The 20,309-nt window shown below is 36.7% G+C and overlaps 2 protein-coding genes across 4 annotated transcripts; both read right to left on the bottom strand.

The window, feature by feature from the left end:
• Nucleotides 1-20,100, bottom strand: LOC131144564 (probable potassium transporter 17). Of its 3 annotated transcripts, none has more exons than XR_009133842.1 (4): nucleotides 19,851-20,100; nucleotides 18,764-18,986; nucleotides 10,794-11,036; nucleotides 1-286 (listed from the first exon to the last, which is right to left on the bottom strand). XR_009133842.1 is itself a non-coding variant. In XM_058093265.1 (3 exons), exons 1-3 carry the CDS (start codon nucleotides 19,986-19,988, stop codon nucleotides 10,888-10,890), a joined length of 510 nt encoding a protein of 169 aa, XP_057949248.1. In that variant the 5' UTR covers nucleotides 19,989-20,012; the 3' UTR covers nucleotides 10,570-10,887. The 3 variants fall into 3 exon arrangements, 1 of the variants encoding a protein (XP_057949248.1); XR_009133841.1 differs by having other exon boundaries at nucleotides 1-299; nucleotides 19,851-20,053; XM_058093265.1 differs by lacking the exon at nucleotides 1-286 and having other exon boundaries at nucleotides 10,570-11,036; nucleotides 19,851-20,012.
• Nucleotides 5,654-6,383, bottom strand: LOC131144002 (DNA damage-repair/toleration protein DRT100-like). The gene is made up of 2 exons (XM_058092347.1): nucleotides 6,059-6,383; nucleotides 5,654-5,925 (listed from the first exon to the last, which is right to left on the bottom strand). The coding sequence occupies exons 1-2, from the start codon at nucleotides 6,381-6,383 to the stop codon at nucleotides 5,654-5,656; spliced, it is 597 nt and encodes a 198-aa protein (XP_057948330.1).
• Nucleotides 20,101-20,309: the final 209 nt, after the last annotated feature.

Here is a 20,309-nt window from a genome sequence, read left to right as displayed (position 1 = left end):
AAAAATAGAAAGAATTCACTATGAAAAATAATGATGCAAGTTAACTCTAATTACAAAAGGAGAATACTGATATCTCTCTCTTGAATTAGGAGTATACAAATCTCACTAGAAACAACAGGCTACAACAATGACACCTTTTTTTACAAGAGTACTTGATTTCTCTCTCTCTGAAGCTGGAGTTGGAGATGCTTGGGATGGATGGAACTTCTAGTAGGCATCTCTATTTATAGTAAAGAGTTCTGCTCACCTTTGTTGAATAACCACCTTTATAGACTTGTGTAACTACCTTTGTAGAAAAACTACAACTCACATTTATTAACAATTATAGTCGGCTTATATTGATAGTGTTAATACACAAATTATTGAAAATAAGCTTTACATTTCACATATTAACTATTATTTTTTACAAGTATTCCTAACCTGAGTTTCTTTTTCATACAATTAAACAACAATTATGGCTTTCACAGTTTATTCAGTTTATCACTTATTATCTTTATTTATCAAATTTAGGATTATTTTTCAGCTTAATATTCATGGAGAAGTAGTTATTTAATACTGTAAACTAAACTTGACGTAACGTAAATTAAATGATATCATCTTTAGTGGCGAACGCATTGGATAGCATTTTGGTCGTGCAAGACTTCAAAGTCTACTTGGTGGCACAATAATTGCTGTGTCTTTTTGTGTAGAAATTGGACGGGTCCGCCGCCCTGCTGGTCTATGTCCCAAATAGCTTGAACAGGTAATATAGGAAATGGATCCCGACAAAAATTAGCAGCTCACGGCCACCACATTAAACTATTTTTAATGTCACACGTTATGATTATTGTATTTCTTTTAGTATATTCTTTATTGCGACGTATGTTATGTGGCGTCAATCAAGCGTCTCGATATTAGAAATAGGGCAGTTATTAATTCTCACATTTACATGGTTGGATTTTTGTTTCTTTTGTTACTTTAAATTAATTATTTTTCTCTTATTCTACATAATTTCATAAGTTATGTTTGTTAAATATTAAATATCTAAAAATTTATGTGATCAAAACTATTAGCGTTCATCAAGGATTTGTTTGAACCAAGAGTTTGGTTTGAGTAAAAGAAAAAAAAATTCAAATTTTCATTTTTAGTTGTATTTTCTCCATATATCAAACTCTATTAAGAGTGAAAACTTATTTCTAATTATAAATTAAGGCAAAATCAAATGTTAATAATACGTAAAAAAAAAATTTATTATTATGTTTGTATGTTGTTTTTTTTTCTCACATTTTTACTAGACATGAATAAGTATATTGCTTATAACCTAAATGTAATAACCTGAATCTAGAAAATAAAAGAAAAATAAATAAAAAGGAAAGGGAAAATAAATAAAGGAAAGAAAGAAAATTTGAAGGGCAGCACAGTAGGGCCTCATCGATGAGTGCCCCGTGCTCGTCGACGAGGAGATCCCGAGAGCTAGGGAAAATTTCAGTTTTTCAGGATTTGTCGATGAACCCATTAATCTCGTCGATGAACGATCTTCATTGACTCATCGACGAAGTTTATATTTTCATCGACAAGTACACGTGGTCAACCGTCTACAAAAAGGCAAAAATCAGATTTTCAGCAAGAAAATTTCCTCTCCCTCACTTTCTCTTTTTAGGTTATGGCCAGCCCACCTTCTCTCTTCGATTTCGGCTTCGTTGTAGCCCAATTCGATGATCGGAAAACACCACGAGGTTCCTGAAGTGATTCTCTCCAAGTTCATCGGAGCGAATTCGTGATTTTGAGTTCTTGGGCACCACTCCAAAACTAGGGTAAGGGAATTATTTTTGAAATTTATTAATTATTTAACAATATGGGCTTGGAAATGTTGGAATATTAGATATTCTGGGGGTTGAAATAATTAAGTTAGAATTTGTAGAATATAGGGTTCCGTTTTCCATTCGTTTTAGACAGAATTTCGAAGATCAAGTAAGGGGAATAAAATTATACCAACTTTTTGATAAGTTAAACTAGATAATTTCAAGTATTTGAATCATATATTTATAGTATGATTTTCCAAACGGTTTAGGCATTTGAAAATAATAATTTTTGATCAAAAATCAAATTTGGGGGAAAACTGTGTGGCATGAGAATAACTTTTTTATAATTAACTAATTGTGAATACGATTCAATTGAGAATATTATTTGCTTATGGAAACTGTTTGTTTGTGAATACTACTTGTTTGTTGATACTTCTTGGTTGAGACTACTACCTACCTGTGAACACTGTTTGGTGGTGAATACTGTTTGGTTGTGAATACTGCATGATTGTGAATAATGTCTGGTTGTGTGCATAAATGTGCGTGTGAGGTTTGTTTGTGAAAGCTTCTTGTGAAGTACGCAATAGCCCTATGTGGGCCACGTATTAGGTTGTACGCAATAGTCCTATGTGGGCCACGTACTGGGTAGTATACAGTAGCCCTATGTGGGCCACGTACTAGGTGTACGCAGTAGCCCTATGTGGGTCACGTATTGAGAGGTATGCAATCGCCCTGTGTGGGTCACGTACTAAGATCAATGAAATGTATTGTATCCAGCAGGGATGTGTTGTGATGTATGTGTATACATGGATCTCTATTGTATGATTAATATTGGATGTGTGAAGTATACGTGTGGTATCTTGTGTGGATGGGTATTCTGTGTGGATGTGTAGCTTGTATTGTATCCTGTGTGGATGAATTGTGATGTAAATGTTTGCAAACTTTGTGGAATGATTGATGCGAATGTGTATGAATACTGGTATGTGAACTTAAATGCATAAATATTTAGGGTAAAGTAAAACTCTCCATCCAAGTGCTTACCGAATAAGGGTGAGTGCTCTGAACAGTATCAGTTGTAACCACACCCAACTTAAAGAATACAGTTACAAATGATATCAGAGCAGAGTGAAGGTACATGTATGGGCATGTAATCTTCCCCATCCTCGGGAACTTTCGCTATAAATATTAGTTGTATGTGAAACTGCGGAGTGTGTGTATGTGTATTCTTTCGATTAATCTTGATTATTAAACAGGTATCGTTTTTATACATGAGAACTCATCTGCCACGTACTGTTATAGTTCTTCCTTATTGAGAGGTGTCTCACCCCGACTTATTATTATCTTTTCAGGTCCTTCAGGTGATCGAGCTTAGAAAGCTCTAGGCGTCAGGTTAGTATTTGGGTAAATTTTGGGTGATTGTAAAAATAGTTGTGTGTAAAGCTATGTTTAAATTTTTAGTTATGTAATATGAAGTGTATGGACATATGGATATACATTTTGGGTTGAATAGTATGAAATTCTGGTATTTTTTTGAGGTTGTTTATTATTTTCCACTGTATCAGAAATGGTGAATGATCTCATCACACCTCGAACCCCACCTGACGGGTTCGGGGCGTGACACTAAATCCTAATAATAATAATAATAATAATAATAATAATAATAATAATAATAATAAAAATAATATGGCAGATTAGGGTTGTTCTAATAATTTTTTGACATAAAAATATCTTCATGAGATAATAATTTTATTTGTTTTGAAGCATAAGAAATAAGATGCTCAGAAGAGTGATTCTAGGATGACACGCTCAAACCAAATTCTATTTATGCATCAAGATAAGATTAATTAAGAGTTCGTTTGGTTAAAGAAATTTGTTTAGAAAAAGAAAAATAAAAAGGAAACTCATTTTCTATTATATTTTCTCTCAATATAAAATACAAGTGAAAATAGAAATTTATCCTCATTTGAGTTAAAATTAAAGAAATCAAATGCCAATGAAGTATAAATCAAAATCTTGTTCATTAATTTGTTCTACCTTTTTAACTTTCTCATTTCTCATGGTAGTTCCAAACATGAAAATTAAAGTAAATTCCTTAAAAATTTTCTTTCCTCTTTTTAGTATTTTCAATTTTCAAATAGATTCTAAGTGTACTAAATAAAATTAGTAAGTTAAAATATACTTAAATCCCATCAACTATCTATCATGTTACATATACCCATTAAAATTTAGAAGTGGCAGTAAAATTCTTGAAGTATTTTTTAATTACGAAGGACCTCTTTTGTTAATAAAAGATCGTTGAATCTAATATAAAGTGTCGTGAGCATATTGCATATGAATAATAAATAGTAACTTTTTAGTTAAAATTGTTTTAATAAGTAAAAAGAATATTTGTTATATTTTTCGTGACTATTAGTTGTAAGATTTTGGATGCAATATCGCATTTTTACAATAATTTAATACGTTTTTTACATCACCGATTTCATTTAGCTAATTTGCTATACAACTACTAAGACTTTTTATTGCTTTAATTTAATTTTTGATGAATGATTAATTTTTCAAAAAAAAAAAATGAAAACAGGCAAGTGCAAGACACATACAAGCGGGCTTCTATATGATTAAAAAAATTATTAATGATATTATGAGGTCAATTTGATTTTAAAAATTACTAAATATTCATATGCATCCCATGATGTGCTAGCCATTAGATCCATTTTATGCATATTTGATTTGCGAAACAGAATGAAATAGGAATAGAATAGAATGAAGATTTGAATGCCAAAGCAATATGAAATCAAGTGAAAATTTGATTCTTTTATCTCATTCCCTTGTAAGAAACATGTTTGGGTTTATAGGGGTCTTTTTCCCAGTATTAAAAAAGTGACGGGTCATTGCATTCAAATTTCAAGTTTTGCTGAGCAACAGGCTGCCCACATAATCCTTCTTTCTAGCAAAAGAGCTAGTTGGTTTCAACTCTTCTAAGTTTTTTCAACTTCAAAAATGCCCTTGGCATTTCACCAAGGAACTTGTTTTTTCTGAAGCTTCAGCGTCTCCATAGAGCTTATGTTTGCCGAAGACACTGACAAATTGGAACCCAACACATTGTAGCTCAAACCAAACTACGTAATGATCCCAACCTCCCTACTGAAGTTGGCAGTGGACCTTCAAGAGAGTTGAGTGATACCAATTTCAATTTGCTCAATTCCATCAAAGAACTTGTTATCAGAAATCAACATATGATAGTGGTCCACTTGGAAGCTCGCTTCCCATCTGAAAAACTGAACTTAAAAGGTCCGTAAGCTTGTTCAAGTGAGATTGAGGATGCTCAAACCCTGCAAGTTCTTTTGATGACTTGGGAATTTCTGAAACAGGTAGATTTCTTAAGAGGTTTAAGAAAGAGAGATCCATAAGGCTTCCTAGCAATGCCGACAGGCGTCCTACGAGATGGTTAGCTGATAAATCCAGCTGCTGTTTTGAAAACTTTTGCATCAACCCTGGAATATCACCTTAGATTCAGTTCTCTGCTAAGCTTATTCTAAAAAGATGTGGCAATCCCATTAGCCATTTTGGGATGGAGGAGAGGTTTAAGAAGTTCAATGACAGATTAAGCATCCCAAGATATGGGATTGAAGGTATATAATCCCTGGGGCAATGGTCCTTGAATCAGATTATGAGAGATACTCAATTCCAAGAGCTGAGTGAGGTGGCCTACTGAATTGGGTATTCAGCCGAGCAATTGGTTGCCAACAAGATATAATTCTTCCAAAGTTGATAGGTTGCTGAAGCAAGAAGGTATTGCTCCCCCCAGCCAGGTTATTTGCTCGGGACACTCTGGAGGGAGGCCAAAGAACCAAAAGTGGGAGGTATATTTCCTGTCAGACAGTTATCCTTAGCCTTAGATGGGCAAGGGAAAGCATCTGGCCAGAGCGCTGTGGGAATGGAATGCGCACTTCAAGATAATTGTTGTTCAAGAACATTACTGATATGAGAGTAAAATTAGTTATTAATGGCGGGATCTTCCTGCCCAAAAAATTCTCTGATAAATTAAGAATTTGCAGTTCACCAATCTTTTCTGGCATCAGACCAGATATAGAATTGCTATGGAGATCCAAATTCGCCGAACTTGTCAAGCTCCTAAGCGAATCGACTATAAAATCAGATGAATTGTTCTCATTTAGTAGAATTTCTTTAACTTGTGAGAGCTTACCAACGCTGTTTGGTACCAGACCACTTAGGTTCGTTCAGATTGACCTAGAGCTCTCGCAGCTTTTAAGGGTAACTGATTGAAGGTGGGGTTGGCCTGGAAAGACCAATGAGCTCGCTGAAATCAATGGCTTCAAGGGATGTGAGGAGTGTGACAGAAGGAGACAACCAACATTCCTTATGATTTTGTAAGGGAACACCATCAAAGTAAATGAGTCCTAGGAGAAGGATTTCTGTCACTCTTCCAGTCGAATTATCACAGGATATGCCCTCCCATTCGCAGCAACTGCGACCTTCCCAGTTCTTTAGGCGGCTGAAAGTGTCAATGTGAATTCCTTTCTTGAAATCAATTAGCCCCTTAAGGTCATTGAGATTGCATACTTCCACCATTTCTTCAGCCATCTCCAAGTGTAATGGAAGTGAGCATTAGGAAGATCCATAGCAGCTGACGGCTCACTTTGTCTCTGGTTAGACCGAGGAAAGATCGAATTGAACAGGCTAGGGGAGTGAGGGAATCAGTTAGGCACATGGGTTGTAATGTAAAACAAAGCAGAGAAGTGCCAATGCTGGTCAAATATACTTGATCAATTCTGCTTTTTTTGTTTCTTTTTCACTCAATAGTGTCTAAGGGGTGTACAAAAATTACCAAAAACTGAAAATCGGATTAAAATCACAAACAGTTCAGTTTTTCGGTATTTAGTTTCGGCTTTGGTCTTAGAAAATGTAAATTTTCAATTTCAGTTTTGGTTTCTAAAATTTAACCAAACTGAAAAATCAAAAAAAACTTATTTAAATTTAAATTATATATATAAATTAATATAATTACTTAATTAGTATGTTAATACATGATTGGTCCATTTAATATTTAGAAATCAAAATATCCAATAGATTCTCAACAATCCTTGTGAAAAGCAATTGTTAAATATTTAGAAAATCGATCATCTTCTGTTGCACTGAACCATTGTTGCTTCTGCTCACTTTCAATGGCTTCTTCATAACACTCTGGTTCTCCCTCATCAGTTATAAGAACATACTCATCTATAGGATATCTCGTGGAAGGTTGTCGGTCTCTGGTACACCTCCTGAGTGAAGCTGTAGGTGGTTCAATAGTCAAAGTACCTTCCTCATCAATAGTTTCATGATCTTCCACCACATGATCATTCTGAACATCCACCTCTATATCATATTGATTGTCAATCTCAACTGTATCAAGAAAATTTTCAGAAGGAATCGAATCCAAGTCAACTGAGCCATCACTATCCTAAAACTGAGAATTTTCTGACTTACCAATGTCTTCAATGGTTTGATCCTCCATGAAGACTACATCACGGCTTCTCACAAGTTTCTTTTCCACTGGATCATAAAACCTGTAGCCAAACTCATCCTGACCATACCCAATAAAAATGCATTGCCTTGCCTTGACATCTAACTTGGACCTTTCATCTTTAGGCACATGAACAAAGGCTTTGCAGCCAAACACACATAGATGGTCATAGGAAACATCCTTCCCATACCAGATTCTGTCATGGACATCAGTCTGCAGCGCAACAATAGGATACAAGTTAATTACATAAACAACCTCACCTCAAAATGATTCAGGTAGTTTTGCTTCTGAAAGCAAACATCTGACTCTCTCTACCAGTGTTCTGTTCATCCTTTCTGCCAAGCCATTCAACTAAGGAGTCTTAAGAGGTGTCTTCTGATGTCGGATGCCCTGTTGTCTACAGTTCACATCAAATGGACCACAATACTCACCACCATTATCAGTTCGAATACATTTTATCTTCTTTTATGTTTCTCTCTCAACTAAAACCTGAAAATATTTAAACATATCAAGCACCTGATCTTTGGATTTCAAGGCATAAACCCAAAGCTTTCTTGAATGATCATCAATAAAAGTAACAAAATAAAGTGCACCACGAAGTGTCCTTACCTTTATTGGGCAACAAACATATGAATGAATCAACTCAAGTAACTCTATTTTTCTGGAAGGAGGATGACTTTAAATGAAACCCTTTTCTGCTTTTCAGCCAAACAGTGAACACATCTTTTTAGTTTTGCACCATTTAAGCCTAACAGCAAATTCTTCTTGGCCAAGCAATCAAGTCATTTCTCACTTATGTGACTGAGTCGCTTGTGCCATAACTCTGATGTGATATCACTATCAACTGCATTCACAAAATTCAAGCAAATAGAAGCATTCATAAAATAGAAATTAGAAAATTTGTTACTTTGGGCCACAATTAAATTTCCTCTGGTAAGTCTCCATTGTCCATTACCAAAGAAGTTGTAATATCCATCATCATCAAGTCTTCGAGGAGAGATCAAATGCAGACGAACACTAGGAGCATGCCTGACATTATTGAGTACCAATTATGTTTCATTGTTGGTCTTTAAGCAAATAGTTTCAGTGCCAACTATCGGTACCACAGCATCATTTCCCATCTTCAAAACTCCAAAGTCATTAGAAGTATATGAATTGAAGAAATCCTTCCTTGATGTCACATGAAAATAGGCACCGTTGTCAACCACCCAATTAATTTCATTACAGGCAACACTAATTACATTATCATCATAAGCAAGAACCAAATCATCTCCAACAGTAGTGGCGACACTATCATTATTATCCTGATCCTTCTTTTCGTGCTTGTCACTGTTACTTTTATTTTCTCTTTTCCACTTGTAACGGTATTTCTTGATATGACCATTTTTGCCACAATAATGACACTCAAGATTTTTAAATCTTGACCTTGACTTGCTTCTACTTCTACCCCTTTCATTTTTGTATCAGTTTCTCCCCCTGTCTTCTGTAACAAGTACCTAGGTATTATCTGTACCCATTTCTTTCCTTCTGGTCTCTTCATTAAACAAACTATCTTTAACAAATGACAGGGTCAACACACTGTTTGGGGTTGAGTTGCTAAGAGATACTACAAGAGTTTCCCAACTATGGCAAAGAACTTAATAGCAACAAAGCTTGTAGTTCATCATCTAAAGTTATCTTTATGTTGGTTAACTGGTTTACCAAATTCTGGAAATCGCTCAAATGCTCAGTAACAGATTTTCCTTCTCTAAGCTTCAAATTTACAAGCTTTTTAATTGCAAAATCTTTGTTGTGAGCAGTCTTTCTCTCATAAAAACTCTCCAACTTCTTCCAAAGTATTTGAGCATCTGTCTCTTGAGCCACATGATGAAAAACACTATTATCCGCCCACTGTCTGATTTTGCCAACTGCTTTCCTATGCATTTTCTACCAGTCAGTTTCAGTTTGTTTTTTCGGCTTATCACTACCTAACTCAATCGGATCAAATAAATCCTTACAATAAAGAATATCCTCCATCTTTGGTTTCCAAATTGAATAATTTGAAGTTGTGAGCTTGCACATAGTACCTACGTTGTCTTCCATAATTTATATGAACCAAGCATTGATACCACTTGTTAGGACCAGAGGAGCCCATGGGTGGGCTTGATACACATGAGTAAACACAAACTTTACCCAAAGGCTTAAATTTATTGGGTCTTGGATCCAACCATATATATAAGCACCCATCAGCCACTCAAATTTTCCAATATGGGACAAGCTCACAAGTGGAATTTTCAACAATCTCCCCCTCACTTGTGCGTTCCAACTGCTCCCCCTTGAACGAAAACCGTCTCCCTTATGGAAGTAAGCCCAATTCCCCAACAGTTGCTCAAGTAGGCCTTACTTACGTGCCTCCTATTGCATTCCACGTGCCTCACATGCCTCCACTTGAGTAACTGTTGGAGAATTGGGTTTACTCCCATAAAAGAGATGGTTTCCGTTCAAGGGGGAGCAATTGAAACTCACAAGTGAGGAGGAGATTGTTGAGAATTCCACTTGTGAGTTTGTCCCACATTGAAAAAATTAAGTAGATGATGGGTGCTTATATACATGGTTGGACCCAAAACCCAATAGGCTTAAACTTTTGGGTCAAGTTGGTGTTCACCCATATATATCAAGCCCATCTATAGACTCCTCCAGTGCTAACAGTCATAATAATCTTCCATAATATACAATTATGGAGAATCGGGCTTACTCCCATAAGGGAGACGGTTTCCATTAAAGGAGAAGCAGTTGGAACTCACAAGTGAATGAGAGATTGTTAAGAATTTCACTTGTGAGTTTGTCCCACATTGAAAAAATTGAGTGGATGATGGGTGCTCATATACATGGTTGGACAACCCAATAGGTTTATACTTCTGGGTCAAGTTGATGTCCATCCATGTGTATCAAACCCATTTATGGACTCCTCTGGTGCTAACAATTAGTGATCATAATAATATTCCATAATATATAATTAATTACATGAACTTCTCCACTCTCACTAAAAATTCTATGTAGTAATTTAACTACCATAAAAATCCCAAACATCCCCTTAATCTAAGTATGAGCATAAGAGCCAATAGAGCTGCAATTGGTATCAATCATCCTAGTCAGGCAATTTCAATAATGAATAATCCAATACCTGCTATTGCCATTCACACCCCCCCCCCTACTCATGGCATTTTACAAACTAATGAAGCAAGATTATCCACTAAAGGAGAAAAAAATGCAAAGCACACCATAACAAAATGCATCTTGACACTATTATATTTCTGCAGGGACCCATCAGTCCTCACTCCTCAAGCACATGTCCAAGTTACAGCAATCAGTAGCAGTACTTACGTGTGCTAGTAGGATAGAAAACTGCTTTTAGTCCATCTATTGCAGACAACACTGCCAACATTTATAAAAATTTGAAAACTAATCATAATTAAAATGCACAAAAAGGAAAAAAGTAAGATGTTTACCTGAAATTGCAGGAGTAAGTATACCATCACCAATTAGCATTAATGTGCCTAACATTGCAACGAAAAGCAACATCCTTCTAGCAATCACACTTCTTTAAAAGTATTTCCAGAGTCTACCTTGGTTTTTAGAGCCCTCGTCTGGCACAGAATGTGAAAGGCTGAAGTTTGAATTTACACTTTCTGAGGAAAGGATTCCCATATTCAGATTCCTACAAAGCAAGGAATACAAAGCAAATGTTCGTCCTGCAATCAAGCATTTATTGCAGAGTCAAGAAGTTAGATGAAGAAAAGTAAATACTGTGCATTGTACAATCCTGATTATAGACTACATTCTTGATATGTAACTCAACTACACATACTCACATACACTCTTAGTATTAAACTGACAGTCTCTATACATATTATTTACTTGTAGTATAAACTGTACAACAAATTTCTTTTTCTAGATGTCTACATCTTAAATCCATATTTTAAGCATTCATATGCATTTCTTATTTTAAGAACCATTTTATGGCTGCCAGGCCTTGGGGATAATTGAAACTGGTATATGAAGCTTTGCATAAGCCTTTCCTGCTCTATGTGGACCGTCTTTTGCAGTTGCGGCAATTTTGAGTAGGCTAGTCTTGTCTACAACCAGGTTAGAGGAGCTAAATCTATGATAGTAATAGTTGTAGGGCAATAAGGAATATAGGGAACCTTGAATAAAAATTATTTACTTCATGTAGTACATTAGTAATGATTAGGTAAGGCTTAATGAAGGCAATTATTTTCCTAGATCACGGTTTGCGCCCATGTCAATCAAAAGTAGGGGCATGATGGATCATTTGACTGAGGAGCATGTTTTCAAAAAGGGTAGCAGTCAATGTAATTGTAACTATCATGATGTAGCAGTGCTAAGAAGGCCCAAGCTTTTCCAAAATTAAACATGTGTGTGTGTGTGTGTGTGTGTGTGTGTGTGAGAGAGAGAGAGAGAGAGAGAGAGAGGGAGGGAGGGAGGGGAGTGGGTGGGAGGCGGAGGAAGAGGAGAACACCATCACCAATGACCTCTGAGCCAATGCTAAGAAGACCAAAGCTTTTCCAAACTGCAAATTGAACATTCCGCCACCATTCCAACTTCAAGTGTTCCATTCTTTAAGTAGGTTTTTCTAGAAACTTTTACATTTTAAACTTGGGATTTTGAGGAAAATGATGTTTCGCAAAAGAAGATGAAATTAATTATCTAAGATATATCAAATATGCTTCTAAAGTTGAATCTCTGATAAATTCAAATTCAAATGATGGTTTCAACAATTATAATGAACTTTTGAATATTTTGAGGAAAACACAAATTCAAATGATATTTAAAGATTCTACAAATTGGGCTCAAGAGCATGCCAATTCTTCATATCTTGATTTGATATGAATTTTTATGAATAATTCGTGGAGTTTGAATTTCACACCTAGCATTCCATGCATAAATATTGTCAAGTAATGATGAAAATAAAGTGTTGAGAAGTAGAAAACACTAAATCGATAAGGGTGAAAACCGTGAAATTTTGGTACTAGAATTGTGCTGGCCAATTCTAAATAATGAGATAATAGTTGAAATGACGTGATTATGCATTTATTCTACTATAATGTGATCATTTGGAATGAAGTTGTAATGACCCGAAGAATTATGATATTTAAATAATAATACAAAGGGAGGAAAATGGAAATTGGAAAGGAAAGGAAGGAAGCAGCTTCGCGTTCGTCAACGAAGGTACATATTGGGCTCGTCGACGAGGGCGCATCTCGTCGACAACAAAATACCGAAAGGGTATTTACCCATTTCTGAATTTCGTCGACAAACTACCTTCGTGACCTCGTCAACGAGGTGACGTGGCTCGTCGACGAGGGTCAGGGTATAAATAGCCCTAAACGTGATTTTTCAACAATACTTCGCGCAGAAACTCCTCTCTCTCTCTCTTCTCTTCGATTTCTCTCTCTTCTCTCTTAGTTTCCAAGCTGGATTTTCACCGGTTTGACGATCCGAGGCCACCACGACATTCCTATGAGAGTTCTCTTCAAATCTGCTGGAGTGGATCATCGGTGGGACTGAATTGGAAACCATCCCAAATCCAGGGTAAGGCTTTTATTTAGTTGGTGGCCTTTCCTACAGTTGTGGAAAATGTAGTACGCGTAAAAATACTGAACTTTCATTCTGGGGAATGTTATTTACAAAATGTTGTTTGGGGAACCCTACAGGTGCTAGGCTGGTTATCCTAGGGGCTTTTCAAGAATCAAGTAAGGGGATAAACTAAGTCAAATGCTTTATATAAAAATATATAATCTTATGGCATTCAATTTTAGGAAAATATGTGCATATATATAGATATATGTATTATGTTTGGGAAATACTGCTGTAAATGATGATATGTTTTAGATATACGTAAAAACCCATTCTGTGTGGCATGAGTAGAATTTAATATGAAATACTATTTTCTGGGAAAAGTTAAAAGAGAAACAGAGTTTTACAATGATAAATCGGCATACGGGCCGAAAATTTTGATATGATATACCGGCGTACGGGCCGAGGGTTTTATGTGACATGCTGGCGTATGGGCCGAGCTTTTTATGTGATATGCCGGCGCATGGACCGAACTTTTTATATGATATGACGGCGTACGGGCCGAGAATTTAATCTGATATGTAAAACGGCGTACGGGCCGTGAATGGTAAAATACGAAATGCCGGCGTACGGGCCGATGAATTTCGCGTATATATATATATATATATATATATATGCAAAATGATATGACGATATTTATCTGGCAATTGTTATTATGAAATAGTCATGTATCATAGTTTGAATATATGTTATATGTTATCAGAACCTGGTTGGCTTGGTTTAGGCTTACACTAGAGACGGTACCGTAGCTATGTGTTCATGATCATCATGATATTGTGTAATCGTTGTTGTACGGGGCAGCATGAGGATGGATAGTCGATGTGGTTATTGAAGTGTTGGCGCCCCTGGTGTACGGACCAGGTCTAGCAGACCCATCGTACTTATAGACTGTACTTTTGACTTGGCAATGGTCGACTAGCCATTGTTAGGTCCCGCTTTCGGGCCACACAACCCAGTCATGTGGGGGTAAGACATGACACCAGCCAACTAACCTTCCAGGTTGATTTTTGTATTATTATTATATGAGATGAATTATGCTTATGGAAATCCAGTATGTTCTACTATGCTATGATTATACATGTTTTTCCCAGAATTGATATAGATAGTTTTACTAAATATGCTTATATATGCTTTTATGTATAACACGGATTACTCATGTTGTCACACACTGGTATTAGTTTATTTCCCTTACTGAGAGGTGTCTCACCCCAAATTATATAATTATTTCAGGAGCTCCGGATAGGAAAGCAGATAAAGCTTCGCTGAGATAGTTTCAGCTGATCTGCCCTTTCTGAAGGGTAAACTTTTGATAGGGTCGGATGGATTTATTTCCCTTACTGAGAGGTGTCTCACCCCAAATTATATGATTATTTCAGGAGCTCCGTATAGGAAAGCGGATAAAGCTTCGCTGAGATAGTTTCAGCTGATCTGCCCTTTCTGAAGGGTAAGCTTTTGATAGGATCGGATGGACTTTTGGGTATCGACCCTAGGGCTGGTTTTTGGTTGTTTTGGGATGTGCATTGAGGATATAGTAAACTTTGGTACTGTATTAAATGATATTAGGAGATGTTTATGGTCTTATGTTTTTCCTGCCGCTTAGGCTTCCGTACTATATTTCTGATATATCCCTGGTACCCACGAGTACAGGTGGATTATGATCTGCCAGGTTTACTATATTGGTATTATTTATGAAAAAAAAAATATATTGGTAAATAAGAAGGTCGTTACAGAAGTAGTGCAAAAAATAAAAAGAAAATGAATATTCACAAATCCATGGTATCGCCTATATGCTTTGGTTGCTAAAATTTTGATTAAAAAAATGAAATAATTCCCCTTTTGTGTTGAGCCTTGTTAGTTGAATGGGAGTATTAACAACGTGAGGCATAATACTATGTGCCTTGCATGGCATAAATGAGGATGTGGTTTGATAAATAATAGAGATGATGGAAAATGTTTGTTTCAAGTCATTTTCACAATACCAATGAAATGATATAAATAAAGAAATTGAAATACTATCACCTCAACATGGAATTATTTGTCACATTCAATTTAGAATGAGCGGGAACCTGCAGGGCAGATAATAGATTAGTATCATCTGAGTGCAGATACCTACCAATACAAATAGGGAGTGTGGTCTAGGTGTGTAGGACTTTTCAATCCTTAATGGGCCAAACTGGTCCAGTTGTGCAGGATATGTTGAGCCCAAGAAGAGCGTCTAAACATGCAGGGACGTACCAAGCCTAAATTAGGGAGAGTGGTCTAAGTGTGATGGGCCTAACAGGCTTTAACAAGTAAGAGTGCTCTAAATGAAAGAATTTCCAACAGTGATGTGAATTGGACTCATGAAAAAAGCAAGAAAAGAAAAGAAAAGAAAAGAAAAACTGTGGAATGAACTGAAAGTAAAAAATGAGCTTAAGAGTGTTGTGCTGAGGCGTACCTAGCACAGTTCTTTCCATTCTAATACCATGCTCATAGCAGAATTTCTTGAACTCGGTGTCAACATACTCACCACCGTTATCGGTTCTCAGCTTCTTGATTTTCAAACCAGTTTCGTTTTCTACCATTGTTTTCCAAATTTTAAAAACATCAAAAACATCAGATTTATATTTTAGGAAGTAAACTCATACCTTCCGTGAATGATCGTCAATAAATGTTACGAAGTAATGCTTCCCACCTGTGGATGAAATGGTCGTTGGTCCCCATACATCTGAATGGACTAGGTCAAGCCTCTCCTTCTTTGGAGTACTAATGTTTGTCTGGAAACTGACCCTCTTCTGTTTCCCAAATATGCAATCCTTACATGTGTCAATTTTCACCGACTGTAAATCACTCAACTTACCATTTGAGTGCATCACCCTGAGTCCCTTCTCACTCAGGTGTCCAAGTCGTTGATGCTATATGTTGCTATCATCATTTCCTGTAGCAACTGTAATAGACATGCATGCATTAGGAGTTACATAAAGAGTACCACTTTTCTTACCTCGTCCATTCATTACCAATGAAAGTTGTGTTATATCCTTCATCTGCCAATTGACCAACTAAGATCAAGTTCTTCCTTAGGTCTGGAATATACCTGACATCTCTCAGCTTCCATACTGACCCGTTCATCTTGATCTTCACTGTCCCCTTGCCGGCAATGTCGCAAGGTTGATCATTGTCAAGATATACTTTACCGAAATTACCTGATGTATACTCCTCTAGGCAATCTCTACTGCAAGTGGCATGGAATGAAGCTCCAGAGTCTTAACACCCAAGACTCATTTTTGCTCTCCAAAGAGCAAATCAACATATCATCATTTTCTAAAGCAACATTTGCTTCTATCTTTGACTTTGTCTCATATTCTTTCTTCAGACTTTTGCACTGGTTCTTGTAATGACCAGTTTTTCTACAGTTCCAGTACTCAACAATTTTTGTGCCCTAGGAACCTGTGTCCTGAGAACCTCTGGATTTCTGGATTTAGACTGCCTGGGCCTAGATTTGCCGCAGCTGTTTGATCATCCATGCCTGTTTCCTCTGCCTCGACTTTCCATGTTCAAGACTGAACTCGAAGTGGAACCATGGTTTGACTGCATTCTGATTTCTTCCGTCAAAATCGTGTTGACGACCTCATCGTATACAAGCTTTGATTTCCCTGCAGAGCTACTGATTGCAGTAACAACACCATTCCAACTTTCGGGCAACTGACTGAGAATCAGTAGGGCACAAATCTCACTATCAAATGTAATCCCAACTGAGGCGAGTTGATCCGACAACTCGTTGAAATTATTCAAATGCCTGCTAAAACTTTCACCTGCAGATATGGTCATAGTAAATAACCTTTTTCATAAGATGTACCTTATTAGCGGCTGACGGCTGCTCGTATATATTAGAAAGTGCATCCATTAGAGACTTGGTGAATGATATATGCTTGATATTAATGCCACAGACTTTGACAACGTCATTTTGATGGCTCTAAGAGCTTTTCGATCAAGCAACTCCCACTCTTCCTCGTTCATAGATGCTGACTTATCCTTCAATGGTAAGTGCAACTCATTCCCAAACAAATAATCTTCAATCTGCATCTTCCGAAAACCGAAATTGTTGTCGTTGAACATTTCAATCTTTGAGCTCTTTGAGCTCGACATCTTGATTCGCTGATCTAGAGATGAAATTAGCTCAAATGGATAGCACGGTTGGATCTGAAACGGTCAAAAACCTTAGAAATAGTTCAAGTCATTCGAAAAACGAACCCAAAATGGCTCTGAAAAGCCCAGTTAAAGATCAAGTCAAATCTTGTCAACGGTTGCTGACGTGGCAGGTGTGGGGTCCACTGCTAATGTGGCACTGATGTGGCACTGTGGGCCCTCCTGCTGGCAAATTCTGTGGGTCCCACTACTGACGTGGCAGCTAACAGGATGCGTGGCTCGCTAACGTGGACGGACCGGGTATGGATCCAGGTCTGGAGCGGGTCGCCAGGTCGGGTCCAGGTGGCTGGGCGAGGAAGACACGTGGTGCACATGCGGGCGCGTGGCCGGCAGGTCACCAACGCATGACGGCGGTGAGAACACGAACCACTCCGGCAAAGCGCGTGTTGGCACGTGTGCGTCCGTCCAAACTCCTTTCGAGCTCCGAACTGCACTGTTGGCTTCGTCTCAGCGAGATGAACGTGATGGTGGCCTCAAAATTCAATTTCGAGCCACTGGATAGAGCTATGATTTTGGTGAAAAACTCCAATCTGGCATTTCTGCTCCAAACCGGTCTTTGATACCACTTGTTAGGACCCTGAAAGCAACCAAAAAAATTGAGACACCAAAAATTTACGTGGTTCGGTCAAGATCGACCTACGTTCACGGAGCATACCACAATTCACTTAAACTGCCAGGAAAGAAAATACAATCTCTCAAGCCTCTCTTCTCTCTTCCTCACACTCTCTTCTTCCTCTCTGTACTTCTCTGTACATACTATCTCTCAACAACTCCTCTATTTATAGGTAGCTAATAATCAATCACAATAAATCACAATAAATCAAAACATAGGAATTACATTCATTTAAAATAAATGGCCGCGGATTACAGCTTGCGAACGCGTCTCCAGCTTGCTCACGCATCTCCTGGCTCCACCACAACAAAGAGGCTATGTTAATAGCATGCATCATATTTAATATAAGAAGGATTAGTTCCTTCCTAGTGTCTTGAGAAGTTTTTGTTTTTTATCACTTACAGTGGTTGAAGTGTGATTTGAGATGAATTGTTTTCAAACTACTTGAGAATGTGAAACATTCGTTGAAAAATCTACTTCACATGTCTAGCTCACTCCTACTTATCATTTTTTAAGTATCAAAGTTTAAGGAGCTAAGGGAGAGGCTCCTACCAACTGTTGCTTCCTAAGTCGTACTTTGGTGCATGGTGGGTGTTGGGAAACCATGCTCATTAAGTTCGAAGTTATTGATGCAGCGCATCTAAGTCTGAGTCTGCTTGGTTAGAAATACTATGTGTTGAACTCATGCTAAGATGGAGTATTGGTCAATACGAAATGGTATGATGTTATGCATACATTTTTAACATGTGGGCTGCATTGAATGATGATGTCTTCTTCATTGAAGTAAAATTTGATGCTTAAAATGCAAGATTTCCCCTTCTGGCTAAGGAAAAACTCAGTCCTGCAATTGAAATGTGTGGAACTTGGAACACGTGATTGTGAAAACGTGTTCTAATTTGAAGTTTTGATATTTAGCACAGGTATGTATCTATAATTTAAAAAGGGGAGGTAATTAACTTAAACCTCAAGTAAAAGAAAAAGGAAAGAAAAGAATAAGAAAATTTCAGATGGGATCACATATACCTTTACCATGATGATTAGCTTCAAGAGCAATGCCAGTATACTTGACAACACCAATAAGAGTAAGGGTCCAGAACATGATGCTGTAAATTCCTAAGTAATCATCTTCTGTTGGAGATTTCAAACGCATTGAAGGGTAAACATAAAGTGGGGATGTAACCAGTCCTCCAAATACAACTCCTAAAGTCTTGTAACCTAGAAGCAGGCTCCCCCACCAACACATGCACTGATTCAAATATATATTTGAATTAGTCTCACTAAGTCTTTAGAGTACACACACACACAAACCAACCTCAAGGCTAATACATGTTCACAATAATTTATTCACTATAAAAAACAACCAACTTTTATCGAAAGGGGAAAAAATAATGAAAAGCATAATGGGAACAGTCCAAAAAAATGATTTTGAAAGTTATTTTCTTACTTTTGAGAGCAAAAATAAGTGAAATTTTTGCTATCCAAATTAAAAGCAAAGAAGAGAATTTCATAACTGTAACAACCATTGTTTCATGCTCCATTTGGTTAAGGATTGATTTAAGATAACAAAAGAAAGAGAAAAGTTACGGAACAAATTTTTCATTATATTTTCTATGTATAACAAAATACTATTAAAATTGATCTTTATTTTAATGAGATTAAAAATCAAGAAAATTCAAATGTTTATGATGGTAAAATTAACTTTCGGTTCATTAATTTTTTATATATCTAGTTTATTTCTATGTCTTTCTATAATAACCAAACATGAAAAAATATTTTTTTATATTTTTCTTTCCCTTCTTAAGGTTTCCTCAAGTTCCAGAGGACCATTAATGATTCCAATTACAGTATCCCCAAAGATATATACAGAAAAATAGAACGCAGAACATGTATGTCCAATTCCAATGTCATTAAGCATACGAAAAACAATGTTTACGAGCAAAACAGAAATTTGAGATAGAAGCAGACCATAAGTTTAAAGAATTTTTTTGCAGAATTTCTTTGAATACGCCACAGCATGCACTGAAAATTAAGGCAAACAAAAAATGACAGCAGCAGCAGATAGTTTTGATTTTAAACCATACCTTGTGATATGTTTGATTTTAAACCGTACCTTATGATATGAGGATGAAAGCAGAGATTTATTAGGATTATGAGAAAGGCCCAGATGAGCATTGTGAGTAGCATCGACAAAGAACACTGGCAGACGCCTACCATAGTCATTTCCCGCAGGTTGGCGATCCGTGGCCATTGAAAGAGCCCTAGCTCGTCCACGACCAAAAATTAAAAAGCGCTTAGAGAGAGAGAGAGAGAGAGAGAGAGAGAGAGAGAGAGAGGAAGAGAGAGGAGGAGGAAGAGGAGGAGGGAGCGAGGGAGAGTTTGAACTAAGCGGATTTTTATCTGCCCGCTATTGAAATTAAAGTGAAAAATAGGGGGTGGAACAAAATAGAAATTAAAATATTTTTTAATTTTTAAAAATTAAGAACACATTAGTTCAATTATATTATGTATAGTATTCATGAATATTCACTATCAATAAAGATATCAAAATATATTTTGTTATCTGGTTAAC

Source organism: Malania oleifera, chromosome 12 (genome assembly GCF_029873635.1).
Source record: "Malania oleifera isolate guangnan ecotype guangnan chromosome 12, ASM2987363v1, whole genome shotgun sequence".
Taxonomy (NCBI): Eukaryota; Viridiplantae; Streptophyta; class Magnoliopsida; order Santalales; family Ximeniaceae; genus Malania; species Malania oleifera.
Note: the sequence above shows the minus strand (reverse complement) of the source record. Positions and strands in the feature narration are given on the sequence as shown.